The 18439-nt window shown below is 53.5% G+C and overlaps 8 protein-coding genes across 8 annotated transcripts; 4 read left to right on the forward strand and 4 right to left on the reverse strand.

Moving 5' to 3' along the window:
* Positions 1-247: 247 nt before the first annotated feature.
* Positions 248-985, forward strand: JN550_011816 (uncharacterized protein; the record flags this gene model as incomplete). The annotated part of the gene is made up of 3 exons (XM_049310222.1): positions 248-373; positions 443-579; positions 634-985. The coding sequence occupies 3 exons, from the start codon at positions 248-250 to the stop codon at positions 983-985; spliced, it is 615 nt and encodes a 204-aa protein (XP_049166207.1).
* A 3891-nt stretch (positions 986-4876) lies between these two features.
* JN550_011817 (uncharacterized protein) lies at positions 4877-5398 on the reverse strand (the record flags this gene model as incomplete). Its single annotated transcript, XM_049310223.1, has 1 exon — positions 4877-5398. The coding sequence occupies one exon, from the start codon at positions 5396-5398 to the stop codon at positions 4877-4879; it is 522 nt and encodes a 173-aa protein (XP_049166208.1).
* Positions 5399-5623: 225 nt separating this feature from the next.
* On the forward strand, positions 5624-7186 carry JN550_011818 (uncharacterized protein; the record flags this gene model as incomplete). Its single annotated transcript, XM_049310225.1, has 3 exons — positions 5624-6051; positions 6106-6446; positions 6501-7186. 3 exons carry the CDS (start codon positions 5624-5626, stop codon positions 7184-7186), a joined length of 1455 nt encoding a protein of 484 aa, XP_049166209.1.
* Positions 7187-7408: 222 nt separating this feature from the next.
* JN550_011819 (uncharacterized protein) lies at positions 7409-8098 on the reverse strand (the record flags this gene model as incomplete). Its single annotated transcript, XM_049310226.1, has 2 exons — positions 7409-8017; positions 8084-8098. The coding sequence occupies 2 exons, from the start codon at positions 8096-8098 to the stop codon at positions 7409-7411; spliced, it is 624 nt and encodes a 207-aa protein (XP_049166210.1).
* Positions 8099-11758: 3660 nt separating this feature from the next.
* Positions 11759-12913, forward strand: JN550_011820 (uncharacterized protein; the record flags this gene model as incomplete). Its single annotated transcript, XM_049310227.1, has 3 exons — positions 11759-12394; positions 12452-12502; positions 12569-12913. The coding sequence occupies 3 exons, from the start codon at positions 11759-11761 to the stop codon at positions 12911-12913; spliced, it is 1032 nt and encodes a 343-aa protein (XP_049166211.1).
* Positions 12914-13129: 216 nt separating this feature from the next.
* JN550_011821 (uncharacterized protein) lies at positions 13130-14248 on the reverse strand (the record flags this gene model as incomplete). The annotated part of the gene is made up of 2 exons (XM_049310228.1): positions 13130-14053; positions 14105-14248. The coding sequence occupies 2 exons, from the start codon at positions 14246-14248 to the stop codon at positions 13130-13132; spliced, it is 1068 nt and encodes a 355-aa protein (XP_049166212.1).
* A 587-nt stretch (positions 14249-14835) lies between these two features.
* JN550_011822 (uncharacterized protein) lies at positions 14836-15600 on the forward strand (the record flags this gene model as incomplete). The annotated part of the gene is made up of 1 exon (XM_049310229.1): positions 14836-15600. The coding sequence occupies one exon, from the start codon at positions 14836-14838 to the stop codon at positions 15598-15600; it is 765 nt and encodes a 254-aa protein (XP_049166213.1).
* Positions 15601-15964: 364 nt separating this feature from the next.
* On the reverse strand, positions 15965-18248 carry JN550_011823 (uncharacterized protein; the record flags this gene model as incomplete). Its single annotated transcript, XM_049310230.1, has 3 exons — positions 15965-17982; positions 18045-18132; positions 18201-18248. 3 exons carry the CDS (start codon positions 18246-18248, stop codon positions 15965-15967), a joined length of 2154 nt encoding a protein of 717 aa, XP_049166214.1.
* Positions 18249-18439: the final 191 nt, after the last annotated feature.

Consider the following 18439-nt stretch of genomic DNA (forward strand, 5'->3'; position numbering starts at 1 on the left):
CTGCTTCTGTATCTCACGTACGACTCACGGATTCAACCATACGTCAGTCGTTGCCTCCCGTGTGCTATTTCGGTACAAGCATCATGGTATAGTCCATAATGCACGTTGGAGCCTGCATGCTTCCTGTCTCGTGGGTATAAAGGGGAAGGAGATGCGTACCAGATGGGCCAATACAACAACCACCAGTCTCAACAAGTCTGTTCTCATCGATTTCTTCCCAAGTTCTTCATTTTGACAACATTTCACAATGATCTTCTCAAGCACGCTTTCTAAGGTCATCGCGTTGGCGATGGTGAGCACCTCGCTCGCAAGCCCACTTGATTTGCAGCCGCGCGGTGACAGAATCGTCATTGGCTATAGGACCGTCTCCAAGGTTAGCTACTCTTCGAAGTATATTTTGCTGGCAGTGGATAGCTGACATGGGAACGAACAACGAATATAGGCCGAGGCAGACAGTATCAGGAAGGCTAAGACTATCGTATACGATTCAAAGCTCTCTAGCGGGGGAAAACAGAATGGCGAAGGTGTCTATCTGACATCTGAACTGGGGCAATGGCCGCCGTCACATTTGGATGATGAGTGAGTTGAATCACTCGGCGTCGCCCATGTTCCGAAATCTAACCTTGTTTACAGATTCTGCCGTGTCACGGCGGACAAAGATAAGGTCGAGAAGGCCAAGAAGGCATGGATCAAGCAAGACGTGGAGTGGAACGAAGACGCTGTAGCAAAGGCCATCAAGGATCTTGAGGATGACTGGAAGGCCAAGCAAGTCTTGCGGCTATCCAAGGTCAAGGGCAAATCTTATCTCCAACTGGTCATTCCAAAGGACATGGTTGGTCACGATTTGATTGTGCATCATACCAGGGGCGACTTGGATTTTGAGGCCGAGTGTAGGCCTGAAGCCAAGTGGACCCAGGCAGACCACCAGAACATCGACTGGAACGACGGCCCCTTCGAGAAGAACGTCAAGGGCGACAAGCAGTAAAGCAAGAAGTGAGGCAAGCAGACTAAACTCGAAGGAATTCAGCTGCCATGCACTGAAATTGTGTCTCCAAGGCTAAGGAATTAGGTGTTAGGTGTTAGGTGACAACTTGCTGTTCTAGCATTTGAATGAAAGACTGATCATTTCCCCTCCAATCCCTCACCTCCCAAAAACCGTATCGAACATGCAACGACTGCAAACTCTGTCACGGCCACGTCTGCTAATAGACCAGGTCCACAGCAAACCCTAAGTGTATTGTAAAATGCAAAAATGTAGTACTATTTGCAGTTGCGGGCGCGTAGTTGCGTAGGTGGGTGGTGGGTATCTACTGGTCACAGCGACCCGCGTCGCGCAGCCACAGCTTGCCATCGACCCTGGCTAGGCCAGGTGCACGCCAACATCACCGTCCAAGGTCGTCCCATCTTACACTCAACATCCGTGTCCCCATTTCCGGCTTCTGCAAACTTCAATTTTGGACGGCCTATGCCTAATAGGCAGGTTTTGGAGATAAATCACGCCACTCTAGGTCTTGTCTGTAGATGTGCCGTCTTCCGAACACTACCAGCCTCGATAATTCATTAGAGACCTCTCGGTTCACAAGACATTAATTGTGGCGCTGGTTAACTCATACCTAGTACTGCACCTGCCATTCTAGAGTTATACTAATAAATAGCCCCGTGGTTCTCACCTAAATTTCTATTGCTGTAGTACGTCTAATCGCAAGTCCATCGAGAGTGGTCCACGCTAAATCTTTCGCATTATGCCACTGGTAAACAGACCCAGCCTGGTGGATGAGAAAGTGATATGCGTCAATTTGTTGTTCGAGAATGTTCTTCTGCTTTCATTAGAGACTTCACAATCGGTATTGCTTGACGCATCCGCTAGTACTGCAAGTCTAGGTCATGCATATTCAGCCGCAACCAGGTTCTTACTTTTGGGGTTCTAGGGTTTCAGAACTCATTTCAACTCGCTACCCGTACAATCTTACTATAACTTTTAATAACCACCAGGGAGCAGCATTCAAAGCTGGTGTACCAAACCTGTGATCAGTTGACACATGAATTTAAACAACTTCGTGTTGGTGATATCCTGAATATCTTAAGAAGACCGCCAAATACTGTATAGTTAACCTTGAACATGGGTCTACCACATAATTCTTCATTGTTCGCCAGCCTTGGCCAGCCTGGCCGTAAGAGCGTCTGGGCATGGCTGAGACAGTCGGCGTTGAGTCTTTACGTTCGATATTCAGCCCGTGGAGGTCACATTGCCATATTTAGCGAGGGCTGACCGGGCGGTTTGTAAGACAGGCTGCAAGCTAAGCTGATGATCACGTGGAATAATCGCTGAAATACAGAAATACCTGTTGCTGCAGTCACATGAAAGTCCGCCATTTGTAAACGCTAGTAGTACCTCGCACTTGTGGCCCTAGAGTATATAACATCAGAGCCCGCCGCCAGGACACTGATATCGATCCCAACACCCATCGACAACGCGTCCGATGCTCTAATAAGTCTGCAGACGTTTTCGTTCTCTGCCGTAGACTCTATTCTTAATAATTTATTCACATCTACTCATCAAAAATTCAATATGCAGATCAAGGTTCTATGCTATAGTGTTCTTGCTACACTTGCAGTAGCACAAGACCTTCCTAGTTCTGATAGCATCAGCATTGAGACCACTGCTGAGACTATTATGAACCCATCCACGGCGACCAGTACTCCGATTCTAACCAGTCCAGTGTCTCCGACCACATCTGGACTATCCACCAGTATTCCAGATATCGTGTGGACTTCCAATACTACACCGGATGACCAATGGAATCCCAGCACGTTCACACTCTTCCCCACCGCAACCAGTGTAGATGTTAGCGCTAGCACCAACACGGACGTAGCTACCAGCATCCCCTCGTCCACAATAGAGCCGACTAGGACGACCTCTAGATCCATCGCCACCACCAATACTAAAAAGAGAAAAACACGGAAGCCAAAGCCTACTCCTACACCGACACCGGAGCCGAAAGGTTGTGCAGTGTGCTGTGAATCCATCTTAGATAAAGAACAAAGACGCTGCGAATGGCGTGAGTATAGCTCATCTAAATAAAATCGCTTATGAAGAGGAGTGCTAACAATATACCAAGTCCCAAGAGAAACTCCTGTTCCAGACCGTTTCCCTCAGTTTAGCGACCCTTGCAAACCATCCGGGCTTACGATTTTCAAGATTTGCTTCTAGCCCCTGTGTAAGGTTCGAGTATCGAAATTTTTGTAATCGTTGCCGGACCTTGCGTGTGGTAGAAGAGTAGCAAAATTGAAAGTGTGCACGGAAACAAATGAATAGCTTATTGGTGGACTCTCTTTGAATGTGTAGTTATAGTAATTTATGCTTTACAAGTTTGTTTGACTTATAGGTTTCTAAATCAATGATTTAGGCGCGAATCTTCATCCCTCTGTCCTACTTTTGTTGTTCATCTTTTAGAGAAGGCGAATTTAAGAAGGTGAATCTGAGCCGGCTGCCTCGCCATAATGCGAAGTCGCTGCTTACCTTGACGTACGGCGTGATACCTGTCGACGTGTCCACTAAGAAGACTCAAGTTTGGCTCTTACTGTTTTGTTCTCAAGGTTGTGGATAGTTTTATCATATAAATAAGGCTCAAGGAGTTGCTTATAGTAGTAGTGTGGAGCGGGTGGATGGGGAGGAGAGTACGAAGCTTACCGAACTGTGCGACATAGGACTCTTCTCCACAGAACATTACTGCGATGAGAGACGAGCCGCGTGCAGGCCCCCCGGGTTGGGGGAGGGGTTGATCTTGTTTACATCGGAGACAATTACAATGGAATATAGATCATTTTGCGAAAGATCGGGAACGGGCAGTATTGGACGCTTTGGCTAGTTTGAGAGATCATCCAGCTGCAGTCGAGAACACGCTATTGCACCTCCAGCATTCAACCCCCCTTCCCGGCTAGTTTGGGCCCTATATCCGTGCCATATATCAGCCTCAGCAATAAGTAGGATTCGCTCCGCTGCTGCACTCTAGCCCCCGAGCCCAGCGGGCTGTGCATACATATCTAATATTGTAGCTCAAATACTCCGCCGAGAGGACAAGCCACAAGCCTTATTGATATTGAAATTTCTTGTCCCATGGGATGCGGACCTAGGGTTGAAACTGTCCAATCATAATTAGACTCTACCTGCGATGGGCACTTGCAGTCACCAGCCGCCTCACGATATCAAGAATACTCTCCGTCCTCTTCCTCATTAAAGTTGATGTCTCTAATTTGTAGTCGACTTGTTTGGATAATTCCCTAGCCTAAATGGCAGCATTTGTCTGGTTGAGTTGGGCAGTCTGTGAAGGTCAATGGAGTCGCTAATGGTTTACGTGATAGATAGCCTAATACATCACAATTCACAAGAAATCAACGCCCTAACGGCACAAGGTTGCTTTGTTATGTCGGCAGGGCGAATTGATTCCAATGCACACCACTACATTGAACGAGACGGACTAAATGACAGGAGCCGAGGGAACGGATGTAGAGGTGTTACGTAGTCTAGTCTCCCTAGGGACAATACCCGACAGTGCAGTGCCTCATCAAAGTCAATTTCTCACCCATCGTCAGAGGAGTCGTCTTCATCCTTCAGAGGATCGGGGTATGTTTCTCTGAGAGTTTTCCGCAAGGCTTTCAAGCAGTCCTCCTTCCTGTACCTGTCGAGGTGCGGCCACCCATGATCGCGGTGCACCTTGCGCATAGTCTCTGTCGAACCATCACCGGTCTCGCCGGAGTGGTTTGAGTAGTCATCTGTCACCTCCCTCGGACCAGTAGGCACGAATTTAAGGTGCAGAAACTCTCCCTTGAGCTGCTTGAACAGGTCGGGCACCGCCCAGGCTGGCCCGTCAGCTCGCTATCCACGCTCCTCCTCGGGCGCGTAGTCCCCGGCGTCGTCCAGGACCGGCTCCATCGACGGCGCGCATTTGATGGCATGCGGGCACTTGACCCAGTAGATGACGCCGAGCTTCGTGTCCAGGTGGAAGTTGAACGACCAGCGTGTCTCCATGGCCAGGCCAACGACGTGCGGTGGCATATGCTCCCACTCGTCGCCGTCCGTAGCCAGGAGGACGCCCTCTCGGTCCCAATTTCTTGTCGCAAAGCGTGCCCAGTCGACGAAGCGGGTGCCCGGCGCTACTTCGGGTGTCTCATTTTCCCCATCATCGCGGATGTAGGGCAGGTGACGGAGCAGCTCGATGACCTCGTCGGTTTTGCCGAGGTGGCCTATGCTTTCCTTGGTGATCTGAGGCCAGCTGCCCTCTGGGGGCTCGATAATGCTGGACGGTGGCAGGTAGGGCTTTGTAAGGAACTGATAGTAGTAGTGCACAGCAGCGATGGTGGTTTCCTGCGAATAGCTGATATCTGCGAGATGAGGCATGGTGCAAATAGTACCTTACTTAGTGTCTCAGCGACGGCTTGGCCGTTCAAGAGAATGTTTTACGCCCAGTTGGGGCTGGTTCGGTCTTATGCAGAGGTGTAACATAGCGCGGACAATTACTTCTAGTAATGTAGTAGTCCTGAGAGTAGGCCGAATGGGGCATACATGTACTGAGCTCGGGATGGTGCGACGTGGTATAGAATTGTGGCTTTGCACTTTGAGGCTATGCTTGTGGCTGGATCTCCGCCAAGACCACAGCCCAGTCCTGACAATCCAACACCCAAAAGCCTGGCTGCACTCAATCTAGTCTTTGGACCCAGTGAACCCAGCGCAGCAAGCAGAATGCTAGGCTCCCAGACTCCCTTGGTTGGAGTCGAAGATGTGCGAGAGACATCTCAGGTTGAAGAGCCGAATCAGGCATTGAAAGAAGGTGATGAGAACCAGCTTGCGAAAGACGATTCGCCCCCAGAAGCGTTCAGCCTGACAGCTTTTACTGGAGACCAAGACTGCGAAGAGAGGAGAGCGGCTTACAGACAGGGAGGATTCCACCCAGTCTATATTGGTGAAATCTACAATTGTCGTTACGTCATTCTGCGAAAGATCGGGTACGGACGGTACTCGACTGTTTGGCTTGTCAGAGACCTCACTGAGCCGTAAGTGGAGTTTACCCACCCAGATGGCCGAGACTCATTCGCTTATTGTGTCAGGAAAGGGAGTGAGCATGAGTTCCGGGCATTGAAAGTGCTAAGTGCCGAGTGCTATAACGAGGAGACCCCCATTCATGAGAGGGAAATCCTAATACGCCTCCGCGAGACGGATAAGTCACATGCGGGCTACAAATACATCTGCCACCTAGTTGATGATTTCGAGCACAAAGGACCCAACGGAAATCACGTATGCCTCGTCTTCGAGCTGATGGGAGAAACTCTTGACAGTTTCAGGGTGTGGTTCGCCAAGCACATGCTGCCAAATGTGTTGATGAGGAAGTTCACCGCGCAGCTCCTGATGGCGCTTGATTATGTCCATGACTGTGGCGTCATTCATACAGGTACTTAATCTATGCTCGAAATGATAGTTTTCTGGCGTGGCTGATTATCTCTAGATATCAAGCCAGACAACATACTCATCACCTACAGGAACCATTCATTGATTCAGAGCTACCTCAGTGACTACCCAGAACCAACGCAGGACAGAAAAGCAGAGCTCTATAGTCCATTGAAATCTCAATCCCTAGCACAGTACTATTTCTCGATGGGCGATCCCCCGGTTAACTTCAATCTCACCTTAGGTGATTTCGGAGTTTCTAGCTGGGCGGAAAAGCATCTCACTGAGTATATTCAGCCGACTACTCTTCGCGCTCCAGAGGTGCTGATCGGTGCCCCTTGGGACTGGACCACCGATTGGTGGAACCTAGGGGCAGTCATTCTTGAGGTTTTCCGTGCCGTTCAGATGTTTTCTGGCAAGGAAGATCAAAACAGCCCATACAAGCTGACAAACCATCTCGAGGAGATAGTCGACTTCTTCGGCCCCTTCCCGAAATCACTTCTAGATCTAGGTGATCAAGAGATCGTACAGGAGTGTTTCAATGAGGATGGCACCGTGAAAGGGTCAGAGCCGCTGGGTCGTCCCGGCCTAATCTCAGATGTCTACATGGAAGATCTGCCGCAAGAAACAAGAGAGCTGTTTGTGGACTTTTTGCATGTCCTCATGAAGATAGACCCGAAAGAGCGACTTCCTACGATGGAAATTCTGGTGCATCCCTGGATACGAGGCAAAAGGGCAGATTAGAACTGTAGGGATCTTTGCCAACACTATTGAACTGGCATTATATAGGGCCAGATCTTTTCTGGTAGAGTCGCACTGATAGTGCTTATATATAGAGTAGCAGCGCATCACAACATAGAGTTTTCATTCCAAAATGGTAACATACTCTGTCAACCCGGCGTTGGAATCAACAGTCGTATAATGTCATAAAATATTGTCTTGAGCTGACCATCGGTATACTCTAAATCAGTTTGCGTTGTGAATAGTGGCAGCACTATTCTCAACGTTCTCTTCCTCTTCCTCGTGCGCCTCCTCCTCCTCTTCCTCTTCCTCGATAATCAACAGTTGGTACCCTGAGCTCGAGTGCTGGGCCGTGCCTCGGAAAGGGTTCCAAGCATCGTCATTGGCACTAGTCCAGTGGTCAATGGATGAGAAGTTCTCCTCAGTCAACTCCATACGTTCGCCGTCTTCATCACCCTGTCGGCTCCCCTCCTCTTGACCAGAACTATGCTGTGCGGCATGAGAATGAAGACAGCCATCAGACCCAGTGAACATCCCAGCCGACTGAAAGGCAGCCGGAGTCTGGTGACTGCCGCCCCTGGCTCCGTGGTGGGGTTCTGAGACTACCATTTCATCCATGCCTTGCGCAATAAAAAGTGCGTCCCCGTTGGGGGATTCAACGCCGGCCGGAACCGGGTCTTCAGGCGTAGACCTTCGGCCATTCCTCTGGTCTGTCTGTCCCGTACTTGATGCCACCCGGGGATATGGTCGTGGGCTACGGCTACGTCGACCACGCTGTCGATGGCGCCTGCTACGCCGCTGCGAGCCTCCAGAGTCTCGGGCTGAATTGGTGCGCTTATGCGTATCAGCAAGGTGTTTTCTTCCCTCATTTGCTTACTTGTGACCCAGGAAGCGACTTACCAAGGGAAGAGACATGACTATGATTCGAATGGGACGGAGACTAGACAAGAAATGATGAATATAACATGGGGTTACCAGCCTTGATGGATTTGAAGTACGATGTTGCTTCAGTGCTGCTTCAGTGACCATTTTAACGCCATGAAGGAGAGATGGCTGGTTTTATACCCATCTAACGTAGGGGCCTCGAACATCCGTCATTAGCACCTTGCAATTACCCACTCTGCCGTGAGCACCGACTTATGATCAGATCTTTTTGAACATGAGTCCTACATCTCATAATTCGGCCGCTTCTACATAAAGTGACTGGTCAGGTGTCGAGCTCGAGTCTGCGAACGGGTCAGATATGTGATCCCCAGTGCCTGCATTAGTTCCCGTCACGGGTGCCGGGCTACTCTGCATACCAGAGACCGGGTTCCTGGCCAATTTCATAACTCCGATGGTGGACAATGCAGGCGAAAAGTATGCTCGCTGCACCTTGGCTTTTCAGCCAGACCCCTGGATGCATACGTCCGCATTGTTGCTTTGTCTTCTGATTGGTTAGTTCTCGGATTTCGGTAAGCCTGTGGTGGGGAAATATGACTTGTAACATCCAGCTCGAATCTGTCAGGCGGGCAGCTTTTTATTCTTCATTTCGTGTCAATGACCTCATTGTTGGTGTTCCAGTCTAGAACGACCGGAGAGGAGAAAAGCAAGACTTTCATGTCACCCCCGGGATCGTTGCTGCACCGTTGGTGGGGCCCAGACACATATCTCCGATCTGCCTCACCCCTCATCTGTAGCGTTCATTGTTCAAATTCTATTGGCATAAACCGCCGAGATGGATGGGGAAAATAAAATACTAGTATATTGTTCTGAAAGTGATGATACGATTGTATTAGTATGAGGGAGTACGCTTTAGTTAGATACATTAGGTAAGTATGTGTAGTGAGAAGATATAAGCGGGGTAAACCTAGTCTTGTGCATCAGACATAGCGCCTTCTCTCAGAGTTAGCCTTGGAGGCTGACCTAATGTAAAAACTCGAATGACATGTAAGAGTGGCACAACGAACATTTCTTGATTGATGCAAATGCGCAAATTCCCTGCAGTTTGCCATGTAACTGCACAATCAGAGCCCGGTTTCGGCGGCCTCTGCCAGTGGACGAGGCGGCAAGCTGCGTTACGTATGGACGATTGCATTTTGGGCGATTCTGCTCCAGCCCCTGCAGTATATATGGCCTCATAAGGGTGCTGTGGCCGCAGGTAAGCAGGGGCGACACGTACGAGGGGCGTCGAGACTTCCGAGACCGGTACTGTCACGAATGATCAATGCGGTGAACAACTTAAGCCGGGCGAAGAATCATGACATCTAGCGTAGTATTCAACGAGGAGAGAAGAACTCAGACGTGCAACTGGCCGTATGTTGTTTCAATATGACTTTGAACTATAGGCCAGACATGTAGGTCGACTACCACGTAGGATTGAGATCCCTGTCCAAGTTGATGCAGTTGGTTGTTTACCACATCTTTTCGTGGTCTCGACCGATGCAAAACAGTCAAAACCGCATGCTGCAGCCAGGAAAAGTGATTAGTGAACGCCTACCTGTGAAGAATAATGGCCACCTTAAGCAGTGCTCCGATTTCAAACGTCGCTGGCATCCATCTGCAAGAGACCGGTCTTCTGCAGCAGATCTGACTACTCGAATTTCTTAACTATCACGACCGTTAATTCCCATTCCCTATCGAAAGAGAACAAATACAGACCGCGAGTAATTCTCCTTCAGGTAACTCAAGAAAATTTCAGTGTCAGTGCCCCGATGCTCTAGTTATGCCCCTAACCGTCTCGTGGTCGGTTTTCAGTGCTCCGCTCCGGGCCACCGAGTACGCCAAGTCACTGGGATGTGGGACGAAGAGCGAAAGCCGGTAGGAACCGTGGCCTCTTAAGGGGTAATGCAGCTATCCCACGAGGGCATTTGCTGTTTCAGTGACCTTGTCGGTATGCAAAGTTCTATGCACATGCGCCGATCTTAAAAAGAATCAACATTAGTGCTTTAATACCCTGTGGAATCATATGAAGGATTGACACACATACACCATTTTCGATCAAGATTCCCGCCTTGTGTTTCTTTTTACCTCCTGGTCTTGCTTGGACGGAGAAAGTCGGTGGCAAGCTGTACACCTGTTCCGTGAATCGCGGGCTCATGGATACAGAGAAGATGATCAGAATACACGCTTCAGCGATATATGTGAGTTGAGATTTGCTTTGATTAAAAAGTCCAATGATTCCCACACATATTGAACTGATGACACGCCAATAGGGAATCAGAGATGTCTTTTTACTGCCACAGCTGTCTGAGATGTGGTTAATAACGACGGATATGCATCGCCGACTTATCGACAAACCGACGCACTTCATTCATAGCGTACCTTGACCCTCATCTTGACCAGTAAGTAACAGGCCTTCGCGGCCAAGAAAAGTAAGTCAGCAACCCACATTCTGCTCACCGAGACTGAAGACCGTGGAATGGCTAGTAAGATGTGGGGCAGAGCGTCTCGATCCTTGTTACACAGGTACAATCTGGGAGATCAGACCGTCTAACGGCGCTCTTATTGATGCAAGGCCTGTACAGATCTGGCTATCCCCCTACGAATTGCATACCAGGTTGAAATATCAGAGCCGGGTATATTGAATTCTAGAGCAAAACGCAGACCATGCAGAGCGGAGATAATATGGAAAAGCTTATTTTAGAAAGCTTCACTCTCAGCGCCGCACTGCCCTATCCAATGGTAGCGACAGCAGCAGAGACGAGCCAACCGGGTATTGACCCGAAACCCCGGCACGACTTTCGATCGCTAAATAAAACATGCACGGAGTCGGGACCTGGCCAAGTCCGTAATTATACCCCGTGGCAGAGGTACAGGCTGTAGGCGATGGGTGTGGGTTGGTAAGCTTTGCATATACGAAGTCATGAAGAGCAAGCACTCTGCAGGAAACGCTGCATAAGATTGAAGATGGGAAGGAGATTCCCGTAGTACGATCTCTGTTCCAAGACATACTTCGCGCGTAGCATCTTGTACACTACTGCAACTCTATAACCACCGGCCGCCACAATTCACGTCCACCGCCAGCCGATTGGTTCCCCGGCGCCCTCAGGCCCAGAGCACCAGAGGCTTACGTATGCCCCGTCTGAAATAGTATGCCAAGCGCGCGCGTAGCATCGCATCCGCACTATAAGGTCGACGCCGTGGGATCCAGCCACGCGGCTTTGGGCTGACCAACGACTTCCCAAAGAGGCAGGCGATAGACGCATACTCTATTTCAACCTCAGCCATGGGCCAGTAGCCCCGGGCCCGGCAAAGAATTGTATGCCATACGAGTGTGGGGAAATAACCTTCTTTCTGCGACCAAGATTGGGGCCTTCGCGCAGCCACTCAGGTTGCAGCTATTAAGTGTATATGCGGTTTTATCGCTAATCTGAACTGCCTGTTGGACACACCCGCTCCGAATATAGCGCCGTTGCCCACCGACCGAATACATGACACTGGATACCGAGTACCGGGGCCGCGAAGCATCTTATCCCGGCATGGGTGGGGTTCACGGCGTATAAAGAAGGGCGATGTCTCTCCTCAAACAGACACCCCATATGGAAGAAGTCACTGGACAATCTTTCCACACTCGCTCACTCAGGCCCTTGTACGATGAGATTTGTCATTACCTCTACAGCGCTGCTGCTTGCAGCTTGCTCTTCTGCGGCGTCGGCACTCCTGCAGCCGGAACTCGTCAGGCGGGACATCGAGACCAACTGCACGTCGATTAAGCAGCGGGTGCCGTGGACGTTCCTGACAGCCGAGGAGAAGGCGGCCTATATCCAGGCGGACCTGTGCCTGATCAAGGCGCCGTCGACGTCGGGGATCCCAGGAGCCAAGACCCGGTGGGACGACCTGCAGTGGCCGCACATCACGCAAACAGTGACTGTGCACAACGTGGGCGCGTTCCTGCCCTTCCACCGTATCTACATGACGGCGCACGAGACCCTGATCCGTAACGAGTGCGGCTACACGGGCCGCATGCCGTACTGGGACGAATTGGCTGAGGTCTCCAACATGGCAGGGTCCGAGCTGTTCGAGGATCAGTACTTTGGCGGCAACGGCGTCGGCAGCTCTCGGTGCATCGCTGACGGGCAGTTTGCAAACCTGACCCTGCGGTTCCTCGCCAATAACCGGGTGAGCGATCACTGCGTTACCCGCCGGTTCAGTCAACAAGCTTTCCAAGCAGCGGCGCAGGCAAATATCAACCGGTGCAACGCTATCAAGACATATGCCAATGCGTGGACCGTGAGTGTTGCATACGACGCGAGAGGAAACCACGGAATCTAACTTGAATGCTCACAGTGCTGGTCCCTTACCCCTCATAGCGCGGGTCACGCCGGTGTTGGCGGTGTCGTGAGTTCTGTTCCTGGTCGGCCTGCTCGAAGCGTGAAACCCTTTGTCTAACCATAGTCGAAACAGATGAACGACCCAACCTTCTCGCCTGGCGACCCAATCTTCTATCTTCACCACTCATACTTAGACAAGCTCTGGTGGGAGTGGCAGAAGCTGGACTACCCTGCGCGTCTCCACGACATGGCTGGCCCTAACATCCCGACGGGCACCCGGCCTGGCAGCCCCAACTACCCACCAGCGTCGCTCACGGACTACTTTGGAGATAACGGCAACGTGACGACGCTGAACCACAACTTGTGGATGACAAGCGTGATCCCCAACGTCACGATTGCCGACATCATGAACTTGAATGGGCCGACTGTATGCTCCGAGTATCTCAACGCCGCGGATCTGGAACGGGGTACCGTATAATGTGTGATGGATGCTGGCGGGTTATGATGTCGAAAACAGCTACTTTATAGCAGAATATTCATCCGAACCTGCGTGGATTGCATTTCATGTATATGTGAAAGTCTTGTCTCCGCCACATAAACGGGCCATGGGACGGCAGCTTCGTCGACACTTTTCAGAACACCATCGAACCTTGTCCACGTGCTCCGTCCCGCTGTGCCGGCGAAGCCCAGGCGGTTAGCTCCGATCCAGCCTCTTGAGGTCTCGTCTGATTTCCTTCAGTCTACCCTCCATCTCTCTCCAGACGCGGGCCATCTCCCGAAACGTGCGCTCTCTGGCCTCGTCAGCCTTGCCGATGCCCAAGCCCCCTTCTTCGATGCTGAGGTGGACGCCATACTCGCCCAGCTCCTGCTCCCGCGTGCGCATCTTGTTCTCGAGCTGCATCTGAGCATCTCTTAGATGGCGCCTGTAGTTTTTCAGCGCAACCTGGGACTCTGGCGGGTAGATGGTTGCCCGGGTCTCCCACAGGAGTAGGCTTAGGGAGGTGGCCCAGAGCTGTGCCTCTAGATTGGCTTCCGAGGCCCGCAGGGCCGTGGAGTGAGCAGAGGGACCATGTTTAGCCTCCAGGGCTCGAAGCAGAAGCACTAGGGCTTCGGTGTGTTGATTTAAGTGGGCGACTAGATTTGATGTCGTCGACAGCCGAGAAGAAGTCAGAGCCGATCGCTTCTCCGATAGTGTAGCTAGTAGGGCCTGGGTTGAAGGGAGAAGCTGTGGTATAGAGCGGTGGATGAATGATGGGTTGGTAGACGGGTTTATGACTCTGGTTAGAGTGCTGGCCTGTGATGTGAGGTGCGATGAGATTACAGGGGTGAACTGGGGTAGAAGCGCTGGCAAGTCCGAGAAAGGAGGTGTTGAGAGAAGAAGCTCCAAGTCAGCACCATTGGTAGTCTGCGCCTGATCAATAAATGCAGGCAGCAGAAGTATCAAGTCCACCAGCTCTGGCGGTAGCTGTGAAGCATCCTGTGACGAGGTGCGAGAAAGCTGGGACTTTGTCCGTCGATGGAGCTGTTTGGGGGGTTGAGAGGCCGGCGGTGTGGCAGTCCTGAGGGCATGTCTCAAAATGTGCTTTTTGGTCTCCTCGAGACGGACGTACTCCAGTTCCTGGTTACAATGGTTAATCGGCGTCTTCCCGGATGTTGAGTGTCACCTTACGGAGCGGACTGCATTCCGTTGCTTGGCTGTCGGGTCATTCTTGGTGGAGCCATCCGGGCTCAGGGCATCGCTGGTGAGAGACCTGTAGAGCTTGGCAAAATCTGGGTTGCTCTCAAAAACGGCTTCATCGACGGGTGGCAGCATTTTCGACAGCACCAAGTCGAGTTCTCACACGAGATCCTGCTTTGCGGTGTTGGATGGTGTGGTTGGTTTCAATGGATAGTCGCGAAGCTGTCACGCGATCACCTGACCCGAGGAGCCAGCCTTGAGCCAACGTTCTCCAAATTCAACAACCATAACCTGGGGAGAATTTCAAAAGAGTAAGAAACCGAGAGCGCAAATGCTTGGGTACCTAGGTATGTAGGCTCCTACGGGTTGTTTTGCCCCAGTATCGCGTTCAGGTCGCTGTGAGGTGACAGTCCTGACACCGTCTAAGTTGTTGACCCCTGCTCACCAGAGAGAGAGAGAGAGAGAGCGGGCCGGATAAACCACGGCCTAGGATCCGCATGCCGTCCCCCAGACCCACCCGAAATCTTCAATCCAGCTTGGATGAAGCTCGAGGCCAGGCCAGAAACAAGGGAGATCGCGACATCCGGCGCCCATTGCGAACCTCACGCCCAAGTACCGGCCATATCGCTTCCTGAACCTGATGCTGCGGCCATAGGCGCCCCATAATCGCCCGTCACACACGCACCCCGCCCACTGCCACCACCGCCACCGAACGACACACAATGGCCGGCCTCCGCCCGACGGCGGCCGCGACCGCACGATGCCTCTTCGCGAGGCAGACGGCCACGCCGCGAACCTTCAGCACAACGGCGGCCGCGGCGCGCCAGACGCCGACGCACCTCAAGGTGGACCGGGAGGCGGTGCCGGACTACCCGTACGGCGAGTTCCGGTGGTACAAGCAGCGCAACAGCGGGCTGTACGGGACGGCCAAGATCCGGTACGGCAACACGGTGTCGCAGCCGCGGCAGATCAAGACGCGCACGCAGTGGCGCCCGAACCGGCACACCAAGCGCCTGTGGTCGCCCTCGCTCGGCATGTTCATCCGCACCCGCCTGACCGCCCACGTGCTCAAGACCATCGACCGCCTCGGCGGCATCGACGCCTACCTGCTCGGCACCAAGGCCCGCCGCATCAAGGAGCTCGGCCCCGCCGGCTGGCGCCTGCGCTGGAAGGTCATGCAGAGCCCCGCCGTGCAGGAGCGCTGGGCCCGCGAGCGCGAGGCCCTGGGCCTGCCGCCCAAGGACAGCTCGGCCGCGGCCCTGGAGGAGATTGCGGCCCTCGAGGGAGCCCCGAGCGCCGAGGACATGCGCGAGATCGACGCCATGCTGGAGCGTGGGGACGAGTTCGTCATCGGCGAGGAGGAGGTCGTGGAGGAGCGGTTCATGGCCGAGGAGCCGGCCTCTGCGGTGGAGGAGGCCCGGGAGGCGGCGCAGGAGGTGTTGGACGAGGTCAAGCAGGAGGGCGAGGTCAAGCGGAAGACGCCGTGATCTGGTCCCTTGGACGGACCAAGCCTTACGGGTTCCGCGTGCAGGGCCGCGTGTATCATTCCAGAAACTACGGAGAAAACTGTACCATACTCTTGTACAAAAGGAGCAGGTCACATACCTGCAACCGCATAATAGACGGACGGCATCTCAATACAATACGATCAAGACATGTCACCAGTTGGAGTTTCATCTCTGTGTCTAATTTTTTTTGTCTAGTCACATTGACCACTGTACAGGTTGAACACCAAGCCCCATCTGTCAAAGCACCCCGATGCCAGCCCAAGTTTCATCAACATGATTTTCCCACCAACTCCGAACAAAGCTGCATGACGATTTCCTCTGCTATATGCGAGCCGCCCCTAATCTAAAAACGCAAGTCCCAGCCAATCTTGGGCCCGAGCTTGGGCAGCTCGTCCGCCACGCTCTGCACGTCCTTGTCTCCACGTCCACTGAGGCAGATGACCACGTCCTCTCCCTTCTTCATCGTCTTGGCCAGCTCGATGGCGCCGTAGATACCGTGGGCACTCTCCAGGGCGGGGATGATGCCCTCCATCTCAGACATGAGCTTGAAACCCAAGAAGGCCTCGGCGTCGGTGGCAGCGACGAACTTGGCGCGCTCGCTGTCTTTCCAGGACGAGAGCTCGGGGCCGACACCGGGGTAGTCGAGACCGGCCGACACGGAGTGGGTGTCTGAGATCTGACCGTGCTCGTTCTGCAGGACGTAGGTGCGGACACCGTGCAAAACACCCTTGGTGCCTCCAGTGAGGGTGGCGCTGTGTCTCAGCGTGTCGACACCGTCACCTCCGGCCTCAACACCTAGCAGCTTCACGCTGGGGTCGTTGCTGAAGGGGTAGAACATGCCCACAGCGTTCGAGCCGCCACCGACGCAGGCAACGACGGCATCGGGCAGCTTGCCACGCTTCTCGAGCATCTGCTCCTTGGTCTCGTTTCCGATGACCGACTGGAAGGTTCGGACGATGGTCGGGAACGGGTGCGGGCCGATGGCGGAACCGATGATGTAGTGAGTGGTGTCGAGCTCGGTAACCCACTGGCGCATGGCCTCGTTCACAGCGTCACGGAGCGTCCGGGACCCGGCCTCCACGGCGACAACCTTGGCGCCGAGCAGACGCATACGGAAAACGTTCAAGGCCTGACGGCGCACATCCTCAGCACCCATGTAGACGGTACACTCCATGCCAAACTTGGCGCAGACAGTCGCGGTAGCTACACCGTGCTGTCCAGCACCAGTCTCGGCAATGATCTTGGTCTTTCCTAGCTTCCTCGCCAGCAGGATCTGCCCGAGAGCGTTGTTGATCTTATGCGAACCAGTGTGGTTCAAGTCTTCTCTCTTCAACCAGATGTTGGCACCGCCGGCGTACTCGGTGAGGCGCTCGGCAAGATGCAGGTGGCCGGGGCGGCCGATCCAGGGGTAGTAGCCGCGGTACTCTTCCCAGAACTTGGGGTCGTCCTTGATGGCGTTGAACCCATCCTCGAGCTGGGAGAGACAGTCCATCAGGGACTCGGGCACGTACTGGCCACCGAACTCGCCAAAGCGGTCGGGGATCTTGCCGTGCAGCAGGCCCAGTTCTGCCATGAGAGCATCGTTGTCGTGGTCATGGTCAGTGATGACACCGTTGACCGTGACGTTCTCGCCGTTAGGCTCCCGGGCACCGTTGATGGCCTCAATGACACCGACCTCACGCGTGAGCTCCTCCTGGGCGGTGGAGGTGCGTCCGCAAACGTACGCACAGTACTCCTCGACGGCCTTGGCCAAGTTGCTCGGGTCGGCCTTTTGCAGGGTCGTGACGATCTGCGAGCCAATGACGACACCGTCGGCGACCTCGGCGACGCTCTGGAAGTGCTCCCGAGTCGAGACACCGAACCCGACGGCGGCGGGCTTGTCGCCGCTGTACTGCTTCACTCGTGCTACCAGGGCTGGCAGGTTTGCGTTCAACGAGCCCAGAGCTCCGGTGACACCTTGTCTCGAGACAACGTAGATGAAGCTGTCGGCGAGGCGGCACAGGATCTTCATGCGGGTCTCGCTCGTGGCCGGCGCAATCAAGGGCACGTAGCTGAGACCGCCACTGCTGCAGAATTTGCGGAAAGAGACGGCCTCCTCGGGCGGCAGATCGCACACGATGAAGCCGTTCACGCCGGCGGCTTTGCAATCTCTCAGCAGAGCCTCCTCGCCGTACGACAGCAGAGGGTTGTAGTAGCCCATGAGCAGGACGGGGACGGTGCAGCCCTGTTGGCGGGCGTCGCGCACCATCTGCAGCACCGAGCCGATCGTGACGCCATTTTGGAGGGCGACGGTGTTGGAGGTCTGGATCGTGGGGCCGTCGGCAATGGGATCTGTGAAGGGGACACCGAGTTCTATGACGTCTGCAGAGATTGGGTAAGCATGCGGTGTGATGGTGAGGGTAGATCGGGAATCAGCAACATACCCGCACCACCCTTTTGCATGCCGAGCATGACGGCGGCGGTGTCCTCAGGCTTCGGAAAGCCGGCAGTGACATAGGTCACTAGGGCAGACTGTGACGGAGCAGGTCAGCCATTGTGTGCGCTGGCGGCGGCGACGGTGGGAGATGAGATATACATACCCGGTTCTCGGCCTTGCACCGCTTGAAAGTCTGCTTCAATGCGTCCATCTTGCCCTGGGGATCGATCTGTCTGTCGGGTCGGACTGATTGGCGAGTAGAGAGGGAGGGAAAGTTCGGTGGGAGGGGGGGAGAAGCCGAGGGCAGCGCTCGCAAGAGGATCGAGGGGACCTGCTCTTTATGGCCTGGCAACGGGACAGGGCAGGTTGGCGGTGTCTGGTCTGTCTGCGTCTGCGTCTGCG

This window comes from Neoarthrinium moseri, assembly GCF_022829205.1.
Source record: "Neoarthrinium moseri strain CBS 164.80 chromosome Unknown scaffold74_Wmoseri_CBS_16480, whole genome shotgun sequence".
Classification (NCBI taxonomy): Eukaryota; Fungi; Ascomycota; class Sordariomycetes; order Amphisphaeriales; family Apiosporaceae; genus Neoarthrinium; species Neoarthrinium moseri.